Below are 20,472 nucleotides of genomic sequence, written 5' to 3' on the forward strand. Positions count from 1 at the left end.
TCCCTCAGATCTACTGTGTTCTCAACAACGTCAAGTCCCAAAGACATGTGGAAGTCACCCTGATCACTTTTTCACTACAGAAACTTTTGAACTATTTTGCATACAATCAGCATTTCAACACAGAACTCTCAGTGGTCCAGGAATGATAGTATCCCCCTTTCTTATATATATATATTCAGCTTTTAAACAGTTGTCAACACTGGGACTTGGGATGGATTGTGTTAAAATAAATTCTGACAATCCCAGTATAATGTCCTTTACCTTCCATGATGTTTGTGTGCATGAAGATACACCTCCAGTACCCATCACGCAGATGCATATTTCATTCTTAATAGAGTTCTTAAAGCAGTAACCCTGTTGACTGCAGTCTTCTTTGCTCTAGCAGGACAAATCAAGAACATACACATTAGCTGGTTGAGTAAACCACTGTTTAGATTGTTTGAAAATGTTTAAAATAAAAAAAAATATTATTTCCTGACCAGAGGCCTAAATTCGAGGTAGCCATTTTTAAAAAGATTCCTCCCCCATTCACCCCCATTGTTAAGGTGATGGTGGTCATTTCAGGGCTATTTTTTTTCATTTCTAGAAAGTGGTTGGTTGTTCAGGCAGCACCAAGTAGCCATTTGCAGAGAACTGAAGTGGGGAAAAGGCAGAAATACCTCCAATGTGGAAGTCCTGTTGCCACTGTGCTATATTTCACAGGTATAGAAATAACAGGGAGATCACACAAGCCTGTTTTCATATCAAAACTATATTTCCTGCTTGGAAGTGAACAGTTGTCTCCATTTTGCATAGAACTTATACCAGGAATTCAACTATACCCTGAAAGGCATAACAAGAAAAATATCCAGGAAGTATACCTGTGAGTTGAAAGCTCACAAATGGTTGCTGCAATGGTGTGCTGGGGCTAAATTGTGCCTGGGGGCATGACCGCCTCCCCATGCCCCCTCCCTGCGCCCCACTTACAGGAGCCAGCAGGGAGGTCGGGGGAGGGCGGGGCTCGAATGGGTACTGTGGCGGCAGGCTGGCTCCAGGGCCAGCCTGCCACTGCGGCACCTGCCTGGAATGCTCCCAAGCCCCACCCCCTGACCGTCCTGCAGGCCAAGGGCAAGGCTTGAGAGCAGGCAGCTCGGGCGGGCCGAGCCCCACCCCAGCCTCCCTGCATGCCGGTTCCTGCCAGGCAGAAGTCGGCCTGCAGGGAGGTGGGGGGGGGGGCTTGAGTGGGCACCCTGGTGTTAGGCCGGCTCCTGGCCTCCCAGGGGGAGCTGGCCTGTGGCCGCAGCAACCAGCTCAGCCGGCGAGCGGTGCCCTGACCCAGGAGGAGCTGCCAGCTGGGTCACCATGCCATAGGAGAGGCCGGGTGTGGGGACGTAATGGCGTGCTCCCAGGGACATGGGATACCCTATGTCCCCATTAGCAGTACACCACTAGGTTGCTGTAAATCCTGTAATATAATTCCACTATAATTATAATTTAAAAAATAAAATGTATATTGAGAAAGTCCTCAAGAAAAACACATATCAGAACTGTCAAGAAAATATGCTAATTCTAAAATTCAGAGACAGTCTTGTATCATTTCGGCAACAATTTGGATACAAATAATGGTAATGTGTTAGCCCTTTGGTTAGTATTCTAGCTTAGTACAGACAAACCTTAGAGCAAGGATCGATGAATTTACATTCTTTAACACCATCCCCACTGTAGTTGGGAAGACAGTTACAAGCAACCTAGATAAGAATAGAAAACAGCCAGCAATTGAAATTCAAACCTGCACATAAGGGACAGATGAGAAAAGGAATACATTACCATTCTTGAAAATAAAAACTGTGGGACCTTGTCTTGAGGACCTTAAGACATCTTATGCCCTCCTGCTCTGTCCATTGTCGCCATATGCATGCTCTTACTCGCTGTGAGGTGTATGCAGCACAGACTGTGAATGAGCACAGTTCTTTCACACTGTGCTACTATGCTCATACAGAAAGGAAATAACTATTCTGAAAGAATTTTAACAGAATTCAAGCCGATTCACACTTTACAAAATCAGTATTTTCTGGAAAATCCATGCATGGAACTCAATTCCCAGGTATTCATGGGTCCAATTTGCATCAGGAGCACAGAACAAAGAGGGGGCCTTAAGTCTTCTTCACTTTACCGTTTTCCTGACTGAAAAGAGTCCTGAGCAAGTACTATTTGCCCTGCTGGGTTTATGTACTGGCAAGCTCATCAGAGCACACATAGCCTGAACAGGGCAAAACAGAACTTCCACCTGGGTAATTTCAGGTTGGGAAAATGGCATGGGGGAGAAGGTCATGCTGTCCCAATCTCTCTCTCTCAAAGTTGGTCTGTAGACTTCGTTTGCTTATAGTGGTCCTTCGTCTGTCTGTCTCCTTCTCATGTGGCATTCAGTCCTGTGGGTTGTGGTAACAACTGCTAGGTTAGAAAGCTTTAAAAAGGAGATTGGACAAAAACATCAAGGAAAAAACCATCAATGGCTAACTGTTTTATTCCAGTTTTGTTCCCACAAGCCCCTCAAACTGACTAGAATAGCCATCTTCAAAGGCAGTATAACAACTACTAGAGATAAATGGAGGGGAATGCTGCCCTGCTTGTTGGTTTCTTAAAGGCATTTGGCTGACCAATGTTGGGAGCAGAATGCTTGGTCTAGATGCAGGAATGTATAACTATGCAATCCAAAGGGGAAGGTTTGAAGCTTCACAGGGAAGGGTTACCAGTTCCAGACCACCACAGTGCCCTGTAAAGTGAAACAGACGCTGGTGCAGAGAGACTTACACACAGCTCCTTCCCCAAAGTTCATTTACAATCAAGATCTTCTCCTCCCAATTAATTTCTTCTTTAATTGCCCCCTCAATATTCACTTCCCCATTAGACCCACATACAGAGGTGGGATGCAGCCTATTCACACCTATTCGGTAGAACCGGTTACTAAAATTTTCTCAGTTCGGAGAACCGGTTATTAATGATTAACTCCACTAGGGACAAAGGGATAATCTCTGTCCCTGGGTACAACAAATCTCATCAAGTGGGGGATGCAAAATCGCCCCCCAGGGCCCCCTGCGGCCCCCTGCCCCCATGACACCCCCCACACGTGTGTATGAACTGAATGAAATAATACAATATATAGTAATTCTAATTTTTTTGTTCATTGGTATAAAGGTTGGGAAAATATTATAGGTAAAGATTTTTCATTTTCTTTTTTTATTGGAAATTTATATTGGAAAGAGGGGAGTTTAAACTACTCTTTTAGGTTAAGGATTTTGGATCTCTCCCTCTGTTAGTTTTCTTTCAAGTGGAATAAATAAAGTAGTTATAGGAATCTGAAGGAGAAGTAGAAAGTAGGGAGGGAGGGAAATATGGGAAGGAGGGAGGCAATATAGGATGTTTTAGTTTGAGGGGGTTGAGAGAGATAGACAATTAGATATGTTTGTAATATGTTAACAATTGTAAACAGTTTTTGGTTTCTCTCCTTACTTATGTTATTATTTAAAATCAATCAATATCTCTATATATAAAAATCTAAACTTGTGTTTGTCCCTGATGGTCTCCCTCAGAAGCTGCTGGACGGATCGCCCCCAAATTTTCACAGGACGCTCCTCCCTGTTGCGGGCAGGTAATCGAACCTTCAAATCACAGAAAGTCCATACCTGAGCCAAGTAAAATGTATTTTTCCTGGCACACCAGGCCATGAAGCTAGCTGTGAAACTGTCACCCTTAGAATGTTCGCGCAGATGGCCAGAGATGAGCAGTGAAAACAGTAAATAGGTTATACTGGTAGGTAATATGAGTGGAAGTGAAATACATACACACTTTGCCATGTGAGACGAAAGGGGGGGTTTCCCCCCCGCACGCAGGTAACTTTCACTCTCTGTGCCTCACCCACTGCTACCACACAACACACATACTCTCATACACATCCAGCTCAGGAGAGGGGAAGGGAGTCAATAGCAACAGCGAACCCCAGATACTGTGAAAATGAGACGACACTTACCTGACCGGGACCTGTTTTAACACATTCTGCATAGGGATGGCAACCTCCTTGGTTTTCTAGGCACAGATCAATTTCTGTGTGTAGGAGAGATGCATATTATCAACATGGAGCAAAATTATTTCAGGTCATTTCCAATGATTGCCATAATAAGCAACCCTACAAATGATGGACATACAGTGTAAACAAAACAAGGAGTCCCATGTAATAAAGATTACTGGTAGCTGGCTTGTGAAAGTACTGCAGAAATGAGAGGCTTTCTTTCCTGAGTTTTTCTGAGTTTTTGTAGTACAATCATGGTCCTCTAGCCTGTTCATGCCATTAATTAGTTTTATCCAAAGCAATCCAAAACAATTCACAAACAGGCTGCTGGTTCTATCCTGTTTCAATAATTTTCATCAGTGTACATAGTATTCTTCAAGACAAATGAGGTCACAGAAGCATAGAAGTTATTGCTGAACTTAATATGCATGTCTATATATTATGTATAAGTAAACCCAAAACCTTGTTCTGTCTATAAAGCACGGCTGAGAATTGCCTTGGCCAGCATTGCTGCCTGGGAGCAGGCAGGGAGATGGATGGGCTCAGTGCCGGCGTCCAGCCCAGCAGCCATGGCCATTCCGCTGCCGGTGTGAGCACGTGATGTAGGTGGAGGGGGTGGGGCCATGGCCTTTTAAGGGCAGGCCGGGCCTTCCTGTGCCTCTCTTCTGCTCGAACTACAACGGTTTCTTTTCTCTCTTCCTCGAGGCCTCTGGCAGCTGTTTATAGGCCACGTGAGAAGCAGGAAAATGGCTTTTTAGCTTAGTGTCTCTAGGCAATGGAAGGAGGCCTGAATTGAGCAAGATAGCAGCAGCAGACTTGCAGCAATGAACAATTGGTAATTGGTGGATTGTGCCTAGTGGATCGCAGTGCAACCTTGAGCGGCAGGCAAGGGAGGACAACAAGAGGCCTGCTGCAGTAGGTCCAGCAGTAAGAGGGATCCCCCTTTTTTCCTTTTTGGAGTTTGGGCAGGAGATATCAGGGAAAAGAGCAAAGAAGCCCCAGAAGGAGAAAGGAGTGCCAATGGCAGGAGGGAACAGTAGGGGCAGTAGGGGCAACCCAGGCGAGTGCCCTTCTGGGCGGCAGGTAGCACCAGGCTCCTTAAGAGTAGGGGCAAGTAGGCACCAAGGATGGCAGAAGCATAGATCACCCAGTGAGGGTTGTGCCGCACATAGTCTCGGGGTCCTCTCTAACATCTAGTGGGGACGGGAGCCCGCCCAGCTTGAAGCAAGACCAAGCCCTTGGCATTCAAGGGGCATTCTGCACAGGCCCCCACGGTGGAAGTCCATGGCAGGAAGAAGAGGGTCTCCCAGGTCAGGGGTGAGGGGCACCAGCCAAGGTTTCCAGGGCCTCTGGGCCCCAGCAGTACCTCTGTGAGCAGCCACCGGTCAGAGATTTGGGGGGATAGAATCAGTCGGCTACCATCAGCCAGCTCCAAGATGCTTGGGCCCCAGGCGCCTGGTGTCTAGAAAGGCCTCCAGCAACCAAGCTAACAATTGGGGGCCTTTCCAGCAGTATCTGGGGAGCAACAGGCCCCACCTCAAGCACCACTGGGGGGCAGGCTTTGGGCCCCCTTGCAATGGAGCAAGTGGTGGGGCAGATGGATGTGTCAGCATGCTTGGGGCAGCCCCTACCTGGCACGCCATGGCTCATGTGCCAACAAGAAGGGGATGAACAGCTGGGGAGGGTTCCAGCCTTCACTCCCCTCCTGATGGGGGGTTCACAGCTGGAGCCATTTCTGCACCCCATGGGGCAGGTTGGCCTGCTTCCTCATGCACATCCACCATCAACAGGGCAGCACCATATTCCTTTATAGACAATGCTAACAATATCCTGTTCCAGGGCATTGCTAGGACTCTCGTGCAGGTCTCACAGTGCATGGCCCAGCTCGGCATGAGGGACCCCCACCCCCGAGCAAAAATCAAGAGAGCGCTCCACAGCAAGGGGGAAAGGACACTGGCCTACGTGTGAGGAAGGGTCCTTCAGACAGCGGCGAGATCTCCTGGCAAAGTGTGACACTCAGTCAGCCTTCCGCCCTCTGACCATTCATCCAGATGATTTCTGCCTATTAGGCTTTAAGTTCCAGGGTCTATGGTATGTGAATGAAGCTATGCTCATGGGCTGCTCAGCTGCCTGGGCTGCCTTTGAGGCATTCAGTTCCTTCCTTGAATTGGTAGTAAAATGGCACAAGGCCAGCCCCCATGTCACAGACTGTCTGGATGATTTCCTTTTCATGGGCCCAGCGGGGTCTGGCGCCTGCCATACCAGGTTGGCTGCCTTCCAGACCCTTGCCAAAGAACTGGCAGGGGAAAAGATGGTGGGCAGAAAACTCACAATAAAAAGGACAATCTATCTGATCAACATCTGCATAACAGTTATGCAGATGTTGATCAGATAGATTGTCCTTTTTATTGTGAAAAGATAGTGGGCCCCACCACGTAACTGGTTTACCTGGGTGTTTTGTTAGACACCATTCAGTCACTTCTTGCCTGCCAAGCGAAGTTGATACCCTACGTTCGCTCCTCCAGGACCTCTTGGGCAAGAGAAAATGCACTCTTTGGGAGTTGCAGGTGGTCCTCGGACACCTTAACTTTGCTGTCAGGGTGGTGGCACCTGGGCATGCATTCTGGGCTCCTCAGGGCCCCCTCAGGGGTCTCCTCCCCACACTATTTCATCAGATTGGGCAAGGGTTTGAAGTTGGATTTGGTTGTGTGGCTGGAATTCCTCAACCATTACCATGGTGTCTTGCTTTGGCAGATGCCGCTAAACTCTGAGGAGGCCTTCCAGGTGCACTCTGACGCCTTTGACAGCAAAGTGGCATAGTGGTTGAGAGCAGGTGCACTCTAATCTGGAGAACTGGGTTTGATTCCCCGCTCTGCCACTTGAGCTGCGGAAGCTTATCTGGTGAACTAGATTAGCTTGTGCACTCCAACACATCGCCATGACCTTGGGCTAGTCACAGTTCTTCAGAGCTCTCTCAGCCCAACTCACCTCACAGGGTGTTTGTTGTGAGCAAAAAAGGGAAAGGAATTTGTAAGCCCCTTTGAGTTTCCTTACAGGAGAGAAAGGGGGGATATAAACCCTCCTCCTCCTCCTCCTTCTTGTAGTCTGGGTTTCAGCATATTTTTCAAGGGGCGGTGGTGTGCACAATGATGGCCCAGTAGCTAGGAGGGCTATGGTTAACTGCTGGACCTCACTTTCTTGGTCCTTGGTACCACCTGATCATCCAGAGGGAGGGGCCCTGGCTCTCGCAATGCAGCAGGCATACCAACAGGCTGTGTCTGCCTTCCTGGTCTTCTTGGCCCCCTCTGCCCCTCAAGTTTTCACCCCCTTCAGAGCGGGGGTTGTTCTTTGCTACCTGGCACACCTTCAGGGTCAGGGTTGGGCCTCCAAGAACTTGCGCATGCACCTAGCTGCCGTTTCCTTTTACTGCAAGGCACTGGGCATAGCTGACCCATGTCACTCTTTCCTCGCTAGAAGAGCTATTGAAAGGTGAAGCCACTTAATACCGCATCCCCATGACAGCCGCAGGCCCATTACCCTAGTCATGCTGGCGGGCCTGTCCACTCAGCTGTCGAGTATCTGCTCTTCCCAGTTAGAATTAAAGCTGTCTGGGCAGCTTTTCCTTGGCCTTCTTCAGGGCTTTTCATTGCAGCAGTTGGGATGACCACATCTTGGGATGACTGTAGCAGCAGGGCCCTCATGCTGTTGGACCTACGGATGGGTGACTTCCGTGGGTGACATGATGATGGATTTATGCATATGACCTGCTTACCACGGCATATGATTCCATCTCCAGCATAGCCTTCTTTACAACTGCAGATCCTTTGACCAGCTGCAACTTTAGTACAGATGGCATGTACAGAGCAGCCACCATTACCCAATGCACAGGGATCAATTTCTGTATTGCAAAACAAAAAATTAAGTTTAAATGCAAAGGCACTCAGATATGGCACATACGTTCCATGAATGGCTGGATATATGGCAAAGGTGATCTTTGCTTATACAGTCAAATTGCCACTGAGTCTATTCATTTATAGATATGAGTGTTTTTAATAAATATTTCCATTAATATTGAGACATGTAGTCGAACCAAATAACAAAGTGCATTGTAAGATCAGCACTCAAAGAATGGAGACAGATCAATAAGCCCAGTATCAGAGAAAACTGCTATTTCTTCTAAAAAATACAAAAAAGTGAAATGGTTAGATCTGCTAATTTTTTTCAAGGGGAAAATCTGGTGAAACCCAGAAACAGATGTGAATATCATTATTGTTAAGACATTCCAGTTGCATCATTAAGACTGGTTAATGTTTTATTTACAGATTACTTATAGGCTGTGTACTCCTTCATCCAGTGTTAGTGGGACTTCTTACTTAACTAAGACCTACAGAAATCAAATAGTGGAATATACATCCAAGACCTATTAGAGGGACATTCAATAATAAGGACACATGGGGAAGTCAGAGGAGCAAAAGCTATTGTACTCCCAGTCCTTTCAGAGTGAGAAGAAACAGCAATCCTTGTTCAGGCTTAATGGACACAGTCAAATTTCTGGAAAAAAATGCTGTTCTGCCACCTCATATTCCATACATCAACCAATATACAGCTATTTGAGCATGACTACTCTGAAGTCTCTGATGGAATGATCAGAGGCTAAAAAGTTTTATTTTTTAATGAAAGTTTTATTCTTTCTGTCAGATTTCTGTCCATTTAAACATGGCAAGATAACTCGAGTACAGTACTAATAGAATAGCCCACGTAAGCACCTTGGAGGCAGTAGACAGTGGCTGTGACCTTGATGTTGATTATTGGACACAGTTGGCACTTCTGTTCTGTTGCATGATCATGAACCTTAATATGATGACACTGTCAAGGTCCCCCTCCAGGGTATCAAAGGGGGGAACCCGGATGCCGTCCCTCCTATCCCTTCCCGGGCGCTGGTATTCCCGGCCTCGCCCCGGTCTTGGTGGGGTGGTCTGTTTGTGTGGGCCTAAATCCACTCAGGGCCTGCCTGGCCCAGCCGACACCATGGTGTTATTACAATAGTTATTTAAGATGATCTGTATTCTTGGTGCATCAATAACTTTTACGTGTGCAGTCGTTTAGCCATGCTTAAGTCTTTGTTGTTTCTATAGGTTTAACAGCACAATCCAAATTCTTGGACTGCACTGCAGCGGCTGGAGGCAGCACTGTGGAGGTGGTCCAGCATCTTTCTGGAGGTATGGGAAGGGAGGAAAAGCCAAAAACCCTCCCCACAGCTAGAAAGCTCTCCATTGGGGCCAATGGATGCACAAAACCCAAACAGGTGGCATAAGTCCAGGGCTGGGGCTGTGGTGTAACTGGCCACAAAACTGGGGTGGAAGCCAACTAACATCTCCTCTGACCCTGGAAACACTCTGCCCTCCCCCCCCACCCGGCAACATACCAGCATCCATTCCAGATGCCAATGCGCCTCCACTGTGGCTGGGACTGCTGGCTTTTGGCAAGGCAGGAATGAGGGGTGGCCACGTGCTGGTGCCTCTGGTTCCTCCACTGCAGTGGCATAACTAGGCAAACTGGAGCCCTGGGCAAAACCTGAGTTTGATGCCCCCCAGGCACGTGCCCAATGCAACGCGCACCCCCCCTTGTAGCTACGCCCAGTGGCGTATCTAGGCAAACTGGAGTTTGGCGCCACCCATGGGCAGTCACCCTCCCCCACTGTGACCAAGCAATGATTTTTTACACCAGGTTGTTTCAAAGTCACCATCACATTATAGAACATGCCCCAACTCACAAACCTGAACACAGCAATAAGCCATGCCACACAGCAGAAATAAATTTTTGAAAACATTTCCAAAATGCTTTCAAAATGTTTTATTACTGCTATGAAAACATTTTATGGTGTTGCATCCAGTCCCCCCGATTGAGGGAAACAGCATCACTTTCATTGTTTCAAAGTGATGCTATTTTGGGGTTGATTCTCCCCCACCCTGAAACAGCATCACTTTCAATGTTTAAACTGGGGTCCTCAGATTCTCCCCTTAAATCCATGTCAAAGGCGGGGGGATTTAAAAGGAAAATCTGGGGAAATTTGGGAAGTGCCTGCTGTCAGGGGTGCAATTGTTAAGCTAGCAGCACCAAATTTTCAGGGTATATTTAGGAGACTCTCCTTATGATACCACCCAGGTTTGGTAAAGTTTGGTTCAGGGGATCCAAAGTTATGGACCCTGAAAGGTGTAGCCCCCATCTTCTGTTAGCTCCCATTGGAAACAATGGATGATGGGGCACCCCCTTTGGGAGTCCATAGCTTTGGACCCCCTGGACCAAATTTCACAAAACCTGGGTGTTATCAGTAAGAGACTCTCCTGATGATACCTCCCAGGTTTGGTGAGTTTAGTTCAGGGGGTCCAAAGTTATCGACCCTCAAAGGTGTAGCCCCTATCTTCTGTTAGCTCCCATTGGAAACAATGGATGATGGGGCACCCTTTTGGGAGTTCATAGCTTTGGAACCCCTGGACCAAACTTCACAAAACCTGGGTGATAGCATCAGGAGAGTCTCCCGAAACATCCCTGAAATTTTGGTGCTGCTAGCCTAAAAACTGCGCCCTCTGCAGGCCAATGAAAAACACTGAAAATACAAAAAATCCCACAAACGAACCTGCAGTTTTTGCGCCCCCCCACAGGGCTGCGCCCAGGGCAACTGCCCACTTTGCCCTATGGGAGGAACGCCTCTGCTCCACTGGCATGTATCCCTGGCACTGGCGGAGGGGGCACATGCACCGGTGGAACTCTCCACTGTCTCCTGTGATGGATGTCCCCCCCCCCCCCCAATCTGGATTAGGCTGCCCGCATGTGTAAAACTGAGTGCAAAATTATGTTACAGACATCTGAAAATGAAAACTGTGATAGAAAGCAGGTTTGAGGCTTCACAGTTTCGTTTGGCCCTGTTTAATTAAGCTGACCAATTAAGTTGCCCTTACATTGTTAACTGTCCTTACATTGTGAACTTTGTTTTATTTAAAACATTAAACCCTATTGAATGTATGCTTAAAAAAAATAATTTACTTCTTCCTGTTACTTTCAAATATCTGGCTCATGATTAGCTGCACTTCATTGTCAGAAAAATAAGTATGCATGATTAAAATAGAGCTATTTTGTTTACTTAGATTGGTATTGAGAAGGATTCTGAAGAGGCTGATAACTAGAACTATTTAAGAGGTGCACGTCCAGCTGGCATCATAATTTGATTAGCTTGGCACCAAAGGCTCAAAATATCTGCTGTTTGCATAATTGCAATCATCACCAGAAATGAACCAAGGTTGGGAGGTGCTGGAGCACAGCAAAGTAATCTCACACTGAGTTTATTTTGGTCTCTTTTGGTTCCTTTATGCTTTATGTATTTGCCTCTGAATTTCATTACCTACAGTATTTTGGTTTTTATGTAAAAATGTATTTGCCGGAGAGCATCAGTAATAAATGAATGATGGTTGCAAAGATTTTTGTAAGAATATATCAGAAATATCACATATTTCTGAAGGCACAGAAAAAAGAACATTCTGTTTAATACCTACATCCACATTCTGTGATTTAAGCAACACATTCCCTAGACCAGTACACTTTTATTTTAAGCCAAGCTATAAGTCTTTAGTTGAAGGACACGGCCTTTTAATGCTCTGCAGCCTTCAGTTCAATCTAATTTTCACCTTGGAATTTGATCCATTGCAAGACTGTGACTTGAATACTAATCTTCTGCGAAATTAGGCAGAATTTGGATGATTCCCCTTCTTGCTGTGGTTCCCTCCAGTCTGACTCCTATGATTTCAAATAAACCCCAGAGGCACAACAGTGGGGGAGGCACACAGTGGGGGTGGGGGGGGGGGGTGGGGATGCTGTTTATGCAGCATGACCCATTCATGCAGCTTAACATCCTAACTTATGCCTTTTATGCTGTTTCACTCTTGATTTTGCTACACATCATGAACTGCCACTGAATCCACTGAAAAGTATTTTGTTTGAGATGATAGAGTGTGACATAAAAGTTCCACTGATAGTGTCATAACTGTAATTGCTCATTTACATGCTTGGTATGGCAGCCATCAAATGAGGAACATGTATGCCCAAATCAGCCCCAAGAAAAAGTATGATGTTGAATTACTAATTGAAGCAAGAAAATATAAGATACCTGTACAATAGATTCCATTCCCGGTGTATCCTGCAGAACAAATGCAAGAGGGCCATGAAGCAGTAGATCCATTGAGGCAGCTGAAATTAAGAAAGGAGTACAAGGCTCGCATGAGCTGAAGCATAAGGATAACTTCAGTCCAGTTTCAAGCAATACAACCTGTGCAGCTAATCACCATTACAAGATCTTCAATGCAGTCAACCACCAACATGTGAAATCTCTATGGTGTATCAACTTAAGTGTAGCAGACTGAAATCTTGTCCCTGGTTTCCTCTCCTGAGTGTGTGTGTAGTTATTATAATAAGAAGAGCTTTAGATGCCAAATAACGTGGGGGCAGGCAGCAAGAAACACAAGTGATTTGCACTTGCTGCTTGCTGTTCTTCTTGGTAATGTCCAATATCTTATGTAAATTGTGCTCTTCAAATGACTTCTTCCTTGCAATGTATCTCATCCACAGGTGAGTTCATTTGGTAACTACCAGATCTGGGGCATTATCAGTTGTCGGTTCAGAACTTTGGAATGGCTTGCCAAAGTGGTGGAGAAGAACAACTTTGCTTCCTGCTCCTCAGAATGCATCTAACAGAAAGCTTTCTGTAGAGGGTGAACTCATTGTTAAGAAAGTATTGGTGCAAGGACCTGGCCACATTTTTGCCTATGCATGCTGCTATAACTGTTAAATTGTCTTAAATTGCTGTTTCATCTTGTTGCCTGTGTGAAATTCCTTGACTCTTACAAGAAAGGCAGGATTTACAACAGCACCAGATGGACATCAGCATCTCTCCCATAGGGTACTAGTAGGTTTATATGTCTCAATTTCTGGCATTTATTTAGTTAAAACATACATATCTCACCTCTCTCCTAAATAGTAGTAGAATCCCAACCCCTCATAACAGATATTTCCAAGCTGTTTTAGACTCAACTCCTGACTAATTTCCCCTGTGTACCTTTTCATGGACTGATAGGTTGGCCTCTGGCCCTAGAATCCACACATTTTGATACTGCATTTTCAGAAAGTGAAGATGCATTTTTAAAAGAGAAAGTAGCATTTAAAATTGAACAGGTCTTATATATGAAAGGGCTTCTCTCAGAGATAAATTAATACAGAAGTAGGCAGACTCACTTATTAAGCTGCAAGATGATTTTAAATGATGGAGCAATTAAAAATGTAGATGTTAAGGCTTTCAGGATACTAGGTCAAGCCCTCCTGTCTGAAACACTCATTATGCAGGTCGATGGATACATAGTCAGGAGAATATTTTATACTTTGCTCTAGAACAATACTTACTTGGCATTTTCATCACAAGTGCCATTGCAGAGATCGGTTTCAATTTCTGCAAAATAATGTTTTGTTAGCATATTCATTTATCAAATAATATAGTTCAGTCTCAAGTCATTTCTAACCTGTTTAAACCTTGTCATTATGACATTACAATGTGAATGGTTTATTAGCACTTAGTATATTGGCTGAATATGAATCTTTCTACTAATGAGCAGCCTAAAAAACTCCAGAAAGCATGAGGGTAACGTGAATGTTTTGACATTTTCATTCCTTCCTTTTCAATTAAAATTAAAAAATTGACCTTAATCCAGACATTAAGATCGATGTGGACAGCAAGACTTTTTACATACTTCCAAAGCAACTTCCCTGTGCTGCATCAGAGAGCGCTAATGAAAATTGCGGAGCACATGTTGGAAGTAGCACCACCAATACTGAGAAAGCAAAGAACAAAAAACCCTTCCCTGATTAGCCAAGGAGCAGTGTTGAGCAATTATGCTCACGCTTCATTAGCCAGAGTAAATTTTCCCCCTCCTGCTGTGCCCTGTACTTCAAGGTGCAAACTCTGCAAAGACCTAGCTAGCTGGATTTCTGCAGAAATGCATGGCAAACATTGGCTGAGACACTCAGTTCTCTCCAATTTGTTGACCTGGAAACAAATAACAAAATAACAGAGTTCCAGGGAAGGAGAGAAAGAGACTGCAGCCAGAGCCAGCTCAAGCAGCACCACTGCTGCTGGGCTTCAGGCTGCAGCCCCAGACCCCCCTTCCAGAGAGCCCCCAACACAGACAGCAATGGTAAGGTAAGTATTGGGGGGGATTCTCTGGGGGGGATTCTTTAGTTTTAACAATATACTAGAAAAATTAGTTTAAAGGGAGTTCAAGGTGGCTAGCCACTATTGAGGCTCCCTTTAAACTTTAAATCCCCAAATGCCAAATATCTATTCAGCATTCAGCACTATTCAGTTTGGCTTGTATTCAGCCTGGCTGAATATCTGGGCTAAATACAAGTCGAAAAAGTCGAGTACAGTGGAACCTTGGTTATCGTTGCCATTGGTTTTCGTTGGTTTCAATTTTCATTGGTTTTTTTCAATGAAAAGTTGCCTCGGTTTTTGTTCGGCACCTCAGTTTTTGTTGGTTTTTGTTGGTGTGCATGCGTTAATTTCACGATGAAAATTGGTGACCCCCTGCTGCTCCATTGCTTGCCAACAGGAGCTTCAGTTTCAGTTTTCACCAAGGTTTCCCGGACGAATTGCCAATGAAAACCGAGGTTCCACTGTATTATTCTGATTTGGGTTTACTGAATCGCTAAGCCTAGTCTCAATGCTCACATTTACAGTGCAATCCTAAACAGAGTTACACCCCTCTAATTTCATTGAAGTCAATGGCAGTAGAAGGGATGCAACTCTGCTTTAAACTGCATTGACAGTATGGTGCTTAGGTTTACATGAGGAGATTTTGCTCCATAACAAAGACACTTTGTCACGAGTTTTGAAATGTCATTCAATTTGTTTCTATTGGTAACATCATGGCTTGCTGTCTCCAAAAACAGTCTGCATACATTCATATGTCTTTTCTTCACTTACTTTTGTCACAGTTGATCCCCTTCCAGCCTGGGTTACATAGACAGCTCCCATCTCCCAGAAGCCCATCATTGCAAGTACCGTTCTTGCAGTTGCACTCTATGGAGAAAACATCAAGTCTCTATCAAGGAATATGTACATCAGATTAGTACTAAATCATATTTGATTCTGTAAAATTTTCTCAGCACTTATTACTAGGCATGTGACTTTTCTTCGGTCCTATACAGTAAGGGTTTTTTAGTTGATTCCATCACCACTGCAAAGTATCTGCACTGGCACCAGAACTTTCCACACTTGGCAGTTTACTGCACAATTCCCTTCATCTCCTCCCCCCCCCCCCCCCCCCCCCCACAACTTTTCCCTCCCACGCATATTCAGCAGCAACTTCATATTGGCTGTCAGAGGCATAGTCATCACAGCCATAGTGGCTGTTTTCTACCTCTTTCTTTGTTGTTCTTTTCTTTAGATAGGGCAGTATTGTAATGATTCTATTAATAAAGATAGACTATAATAACAGTACAGAACTGCAGCACTTACTGTATTTTCAAAGAACCCTAAAAAATCCTCCCAGTGTCACAGAAGAAAAAAACCATGTTGGGAAAATGGCATCTGCTAAGGCCTGACTGAAGGAAAATGACTGAGATGGGACACTGGCAGAATGTCCCACCTTTCCTTTTCAAGTGGCAAGCTAACATGCATGGACTGCATTTTTTATTTAAGATAATATCTAAGCAGGCTTGGTAAAGACAGCATTGAGGACGGGGCAGGGACTAGAAAGAGGATGATCTCATGATGTCATCTGGAAACTCCAAAGAAATATGTGGTCCAGCCTGGAAGTCAAGGCAGAGCATAGAAGCAACCAAAAAGTATCAGATGCTGGAAGTTAGAACAGCTCCAAAGCCACAGAGCTTGTAGAACAATCTGAAATAAATAGTTCCCCACCTAAAGTATCAAGGCTTCAGAAACCAGTCACCTGCTTTACAGCTTGCTCCATATCTTCCCGGCTGACACATTTCACAAGCTGTACCATAGAAACCTTCATGACATTGGCATTCTCCACTGCCAGATATGCCATCTTGGCATATCCCATTTCCAGAACACCAATTGCCAGGTTTTCCTGGACACATTTCACACATTTGGCCAAAGTAGCCTTCACAGCAGACTGAGACCTTTGGATATGAACAACAGATCAGAGTTAAACTCCTGATACTAGAAAAAACTCTGTACAGATTAATAAATGACTGAAGCATTTTTGTACAAGTCATAATAAAATCAGTAGGACTGAAGCGGGATGATTTTATATACTGCTGGCACATGTATATATATAATTTTATTATGTAAATATGCAGCCTCCCCTCACCGAGGAACAATGCAGGATGCTTAAAATATATAAACACAACAATAACAAGCCACCCTAGAAAGGAAAAATACATTTATATAGGTAAACAGTAAGTCTTACTTACTAAGGAAACCTTCATGCAGGTGAAATGACAGCCAACTAATCTATCCTTTCCAGACTTATATTCACAGTGAGGGAGGTTTTCTGGCATTGATTCCTGTTGATCAAAACAAAATTCTGCCCATTCAGATCATAAGTAAATGATCTATTCTAAGAATATACAAGTTTGTTAAAGAATCATTGGGTTGGATCCAAAAATTCCTTTCTGCTATGTGAGAGAGCTATGTAGAAGAAGAAGAAGAGTTTGGATTTATATCCCCCCTTTCTCTCCTGCAGGAGACTCAAAGAGGCTTAAAATCTCCTTGTCCTTCCCCCCTCACAACAAACACCCTGTGAGGTAGGTGGGGCTGAGAGAGCTCCAAGAAGCTATGACTACCCCAAGGTCACCCAGCTGGCGTGTGTGGGAGTGTACAGGCTAATCTGAATTCCCCAGATAAGCCTCCACAGCTCAGGCGGCACAGCTGGGAATCAAACCCGGTTCCTCCAGATTAGATACACAAGCTCTTAACCTCCTACACCACTGTTGCTCCTCTCACTGCACAGCCTCTCACTTCACAGAAGGGCCTCTTCAGATGCAATCCAATATGCTTCCTTCTTAAGAATTAAGCAGTGACTCAAAGTAATACGACAATGGGCATACAGACTCAAAGAAAATAGGATTGCTACTAACCAAGGGTGAATCCCCACTGGGAAAATAAACCTTGTTCCCCCCGGTTCCATAAGATACAGCACCTTTTCATCCCAGTCTTTGCCTCCCCACTGCAGTGTGCATCTGTTGAGGGGGTCAAAGTAAATCCCAGGATGCCCTCCTCCACTACAACATCAAATTTAAAATTAGTCAGATAGCAGATTATTTGATCCTACTTTCTGACCCTAACCAGAGGTGGGCAATTACCAGGGCATGTTGTAACTGCCCAACAACTGCCCAACAAGACCGAAAATGCCCCCACTGTATACTTGAGGTCCAATTTATGGAACATATTCTGCTTTATTGTTCTAAATATGAGAAGCTTAGGACTAATCTTTTCTCTTTGTTCCTGCAAAGTTCAATGAATACTCAGTACCTGGGAAGGTCATATTCTTAATAAATAATTCTTCCCCTTTGATTGTAACCTCTGTAGCCAAATTTCTTCTAGACACATTGGAATAATTTGTATTGGTTCTTCTGGCATAGGAAATAACTTGATATGATTTGATTTGTTAATGTCTGGTCTTTTCCCTTTTCTTTTTTTCCTTTTCCTTTTTAATGCCTAATAAAGGTTTGTTGAGTTGAGTTAATCCCAGGATCAAAAACAATAACTATTTCCATGAGCCCGCAATCTGCTCTGCGGCTCTTCCTGATTGGCTGTTCTGTTGGGGCGGAAACACGACCCCGGGGCCCCTCCCCTCTGCTTGAGGAAATTTTTTTTTCAATTTCTGACTGCAAAGCTTCGTAGGAACATAGAAAGTTCTGTTTTTTAACTTTCTGACTGTGCAGCTTCATTGGTACACACACTCATCACTTGCTCTCCTTCTCTTTGTAGGTTCATGCCTATGAAGCCACAACCAGCATGAAACAAACAAACAAACAAAACCCCTTTGCATGCTCTGTGCCCAGCCTACTGTGCTCTGATTGATGCATGCCTCCTAGGGCGGGAAAAAGGAACCGTATTGTTTTTCTGCTGCCTCCCCACTGATATGGCCTCAGCCCACGTTTTTCAAGAAGGTGTACCTTCTTGTCGGTTTTTGAAAAACGCGGGATGAGGGGGAGAGCACGCGCTAAGGTGGGGATGGAGTCAAGTTGGGCACTGAAACCGTGGGGACTCCTCGCCCAAACCGGGATTTTTATCGAGTATCACACACTTTTTTGACCATGGGGAATTGCCCCAATACTGACCCTTATATTAAGAACAATGTAAAAAAATGCAATAAAGGTTAGGGCAAGATTTGCCAATAAAGAAGGTACTACTTCCTTTCAACAGTTTTAAAAGGCAATTTTACATTGTTTGGGACATTATGCTAAGTTTGTATACAAATATATTTTCTCTCTAAGATTTTAGCAGCTATATATATGGAAATGTTTGATTCACATGCACTTTTTTCCTTTCTATGTGTGCATATAAAAATTCATTCTGTTTTTATACTGTAACGGCTGATGGCTATCTGCATTCAACAATGACTGACTGACTCACAGCCCCATTCAAGAGGCAAGGTGGCCAGCTGCATTGCTGCAGCTGCACTGCCCCCATAGAGGCTTCATGGCAGGTTGCGGAGGCATGCAAAGCAAAAAAGCCTCCCCACTGCTGAGAAGCCCCCAATAGGCTTAATGGACTTATGGCACTTTCTTCAGTGCGGTAAGTCTAAAGTTTCAGCCGCTGGCATAAGGTGGCGAATGACCAGGAGGAAGCTGACTATTGTTGGCTCCTCTCCTGGCCACAGCCTCACTATGCTGCTGGCGGCAGGGGTGCTGGGAAGCTGGCGTTGCATCTGATGCTGTATCCCAGTGCTGAGGAGGGCCATGGCAGCTGCATGCCCACAGAATTGCCCCTCCGCTGGGGCAAGTGACCCAGGGAGGGCAAATCCACTGGGGTGGCTGTGAACAGCTCCCAAAGGTGGATTTGCTTCCCCCTCCCCTTTGGATGGGATCATCAAAGTAATATTATTTTGGCCAAAAAATGTTGTTTCATTAAATCAACCTGTTCTAACTGCCACTATCTTGTGAAAAGAGAGCGTTACATTTTTTTAAGCAAATAAGACTTACATAAAGCACTGATCCTCGTGGGCACTTGAACTTTTTGTTACATTTTGCACATCTTGACTGTAAAAGCAGAAGAGTGGAGAGAAATCAATGCATATTTCATAACAGGTTAATCATATCAGAATGATAACAGTGCGCTATAGAGACCATCGATCATGTTGTCTTTGACTGCCAGAGGTACAACCAAATACAACACCCATAATTTTAGCTCATTTGGGGAGACGTAGACTGTTTCTGCAGGGTCCAAATATTCTGGGTTGAGCAAGAGAAATATCTCGCTTTGGTTAAGAAATTTGCACAGTTCCCAATTGTAAAGCAATATTTCCCTCATCCCAGGTTTCAAAAACAGCTAAAATGCTGATCTTTTCCCAAAATCCCATGTTGAATTACTTCCATGCGAAGGCCAAGGAGCAAAACTGATGTATTTTTCCCACCCCACTGCCTGATCTCCCTGCCTCACATCATGCTCACCCTGTTCCAGCTCACTCTCACCAATTGCTGCTTGCTAGCCGAGTCACAGCCAGCCCAGTCCTGCAGCTCCTGGCTCATGTTCCCAATGGGGAGGGGTGGAGAAGTGCCTGCCTGGCAGGATGCTCTCATTCTGTGACAGCCCCAAAGATGAGTCAAATGTTATTTGACATAGTGTGTGTGTGTGTGTGATGCTGTGGTTTCCTGCACATGTTGAGAATGTGTAAATTAACATGTCATTCATCAGCCCACTCAACACAGTGTAAGTGTGGCTGTAACAGCTCATTATATAACACCTATAAATGCCAGCGTATACATATATATTGAGTTTTCAAGGCTGCCAAATGAGAGACGTAGACAATGAATGACTGAAGCAAGTACCTTCAGGAGTACACACTGAGATTAACCACCCCCATTCAACTCAACAGCAATGACCAAATGTACACAGCACAAAGATGGTAGATCAACAGTATTTTACCTTTTGTACTGTTGTGGTATTGGTAGTACAGCGATTTTTCTGAACTGGGAGAATTTCAGAAACCCCAATCAACATTCCATTTCTTGTTTCAAAAAACTGACCATCCAAGAGGATTTTGTTGACAAATGCCTGAAATAAAAAGAGGGGGAAAGGTCTGGGTAAGCACAAGAAGCATAGATTGGTTCTAATTCTTATAAGCATTAGACATTTCAGAAATAGGAAAGAGGGATATTTCTCATGTTATCTTGCCAGGTTTACAAAACCT

General features: G+C 44.7%; 1 protein-coding gene across 5 annotated transcripts in view; it reads right to left on the reverse strand.

Annotated features, from left to right (window-relative positions):
* STAB1 (stabilin 1) overlaps window positions 1-20,472 on the reverse strand; it is a 127,254-nt gene that overhangs the window by 36,515 nt on the left and 70,267 nt on the right. For all 5 annotated transcript variants that reach the window (XM_048491299.1, XM_048491296.1, XM_048491298.1 and 2 more), the window contains 11 exons: window positions 20,208-20,336; window positions 19,265-19,321; window positions 16,529-16,621; window positions 16,039-16,234; window positions 15,069-15,164; window positions 13,493-13,538; window positions 12,207-12,286; window positions 7,818-7,943; window positions 4,007-4,080; window positions 1,653-1,727; window positions 262-378 (listed from right to left, as the gene is read on the reverse strand). In XM_048491299.1, the coding sequence (XP_048347256.1) occupies window positions 262-378; window positions 1,653-1,727; window positions 4,007-4,080; window positions 7,818-7,943; window positions 12,207-12,286; window positions 13,493-13,538; window positions 15,069-15,164; window positions 16,039-16,234; window positions 16,529-16,621; window positions 19,265-19,321; window positions 20,208-20,336 (1,089 nt within the window). The remainder of the gene's footprint in view (window positions 1-261; window positions 379-1,652; window positions 1,728-4,006; window positions 4,081-7,817; window positions 7,944-12,206; window positions 12,287-13,492; window positions 13,539-15,068; window positions 15,165-16,038; window positions 16,235-16,528; window positions 16,622-19,264; window positions 19,322-20,207; window positions 20,337-20,472) is intronic.

This window comes from Sphaerodactylus townsendi, linkage group LG03 (assembly GCF_021028975.2).
Source record: "Sphaerodactylus townsendi isolate TG3544 linkage group LG03, MPM_Stown_v2.3, whole genome shotgun sequence".
Lineage (NCBI taxonomy): Eukaryota > Metazoa > Chordata > Lepidosauria > Squamata > Sphaerodactylidae > Sphaerodactylus > Sphaerodactylus townsendi.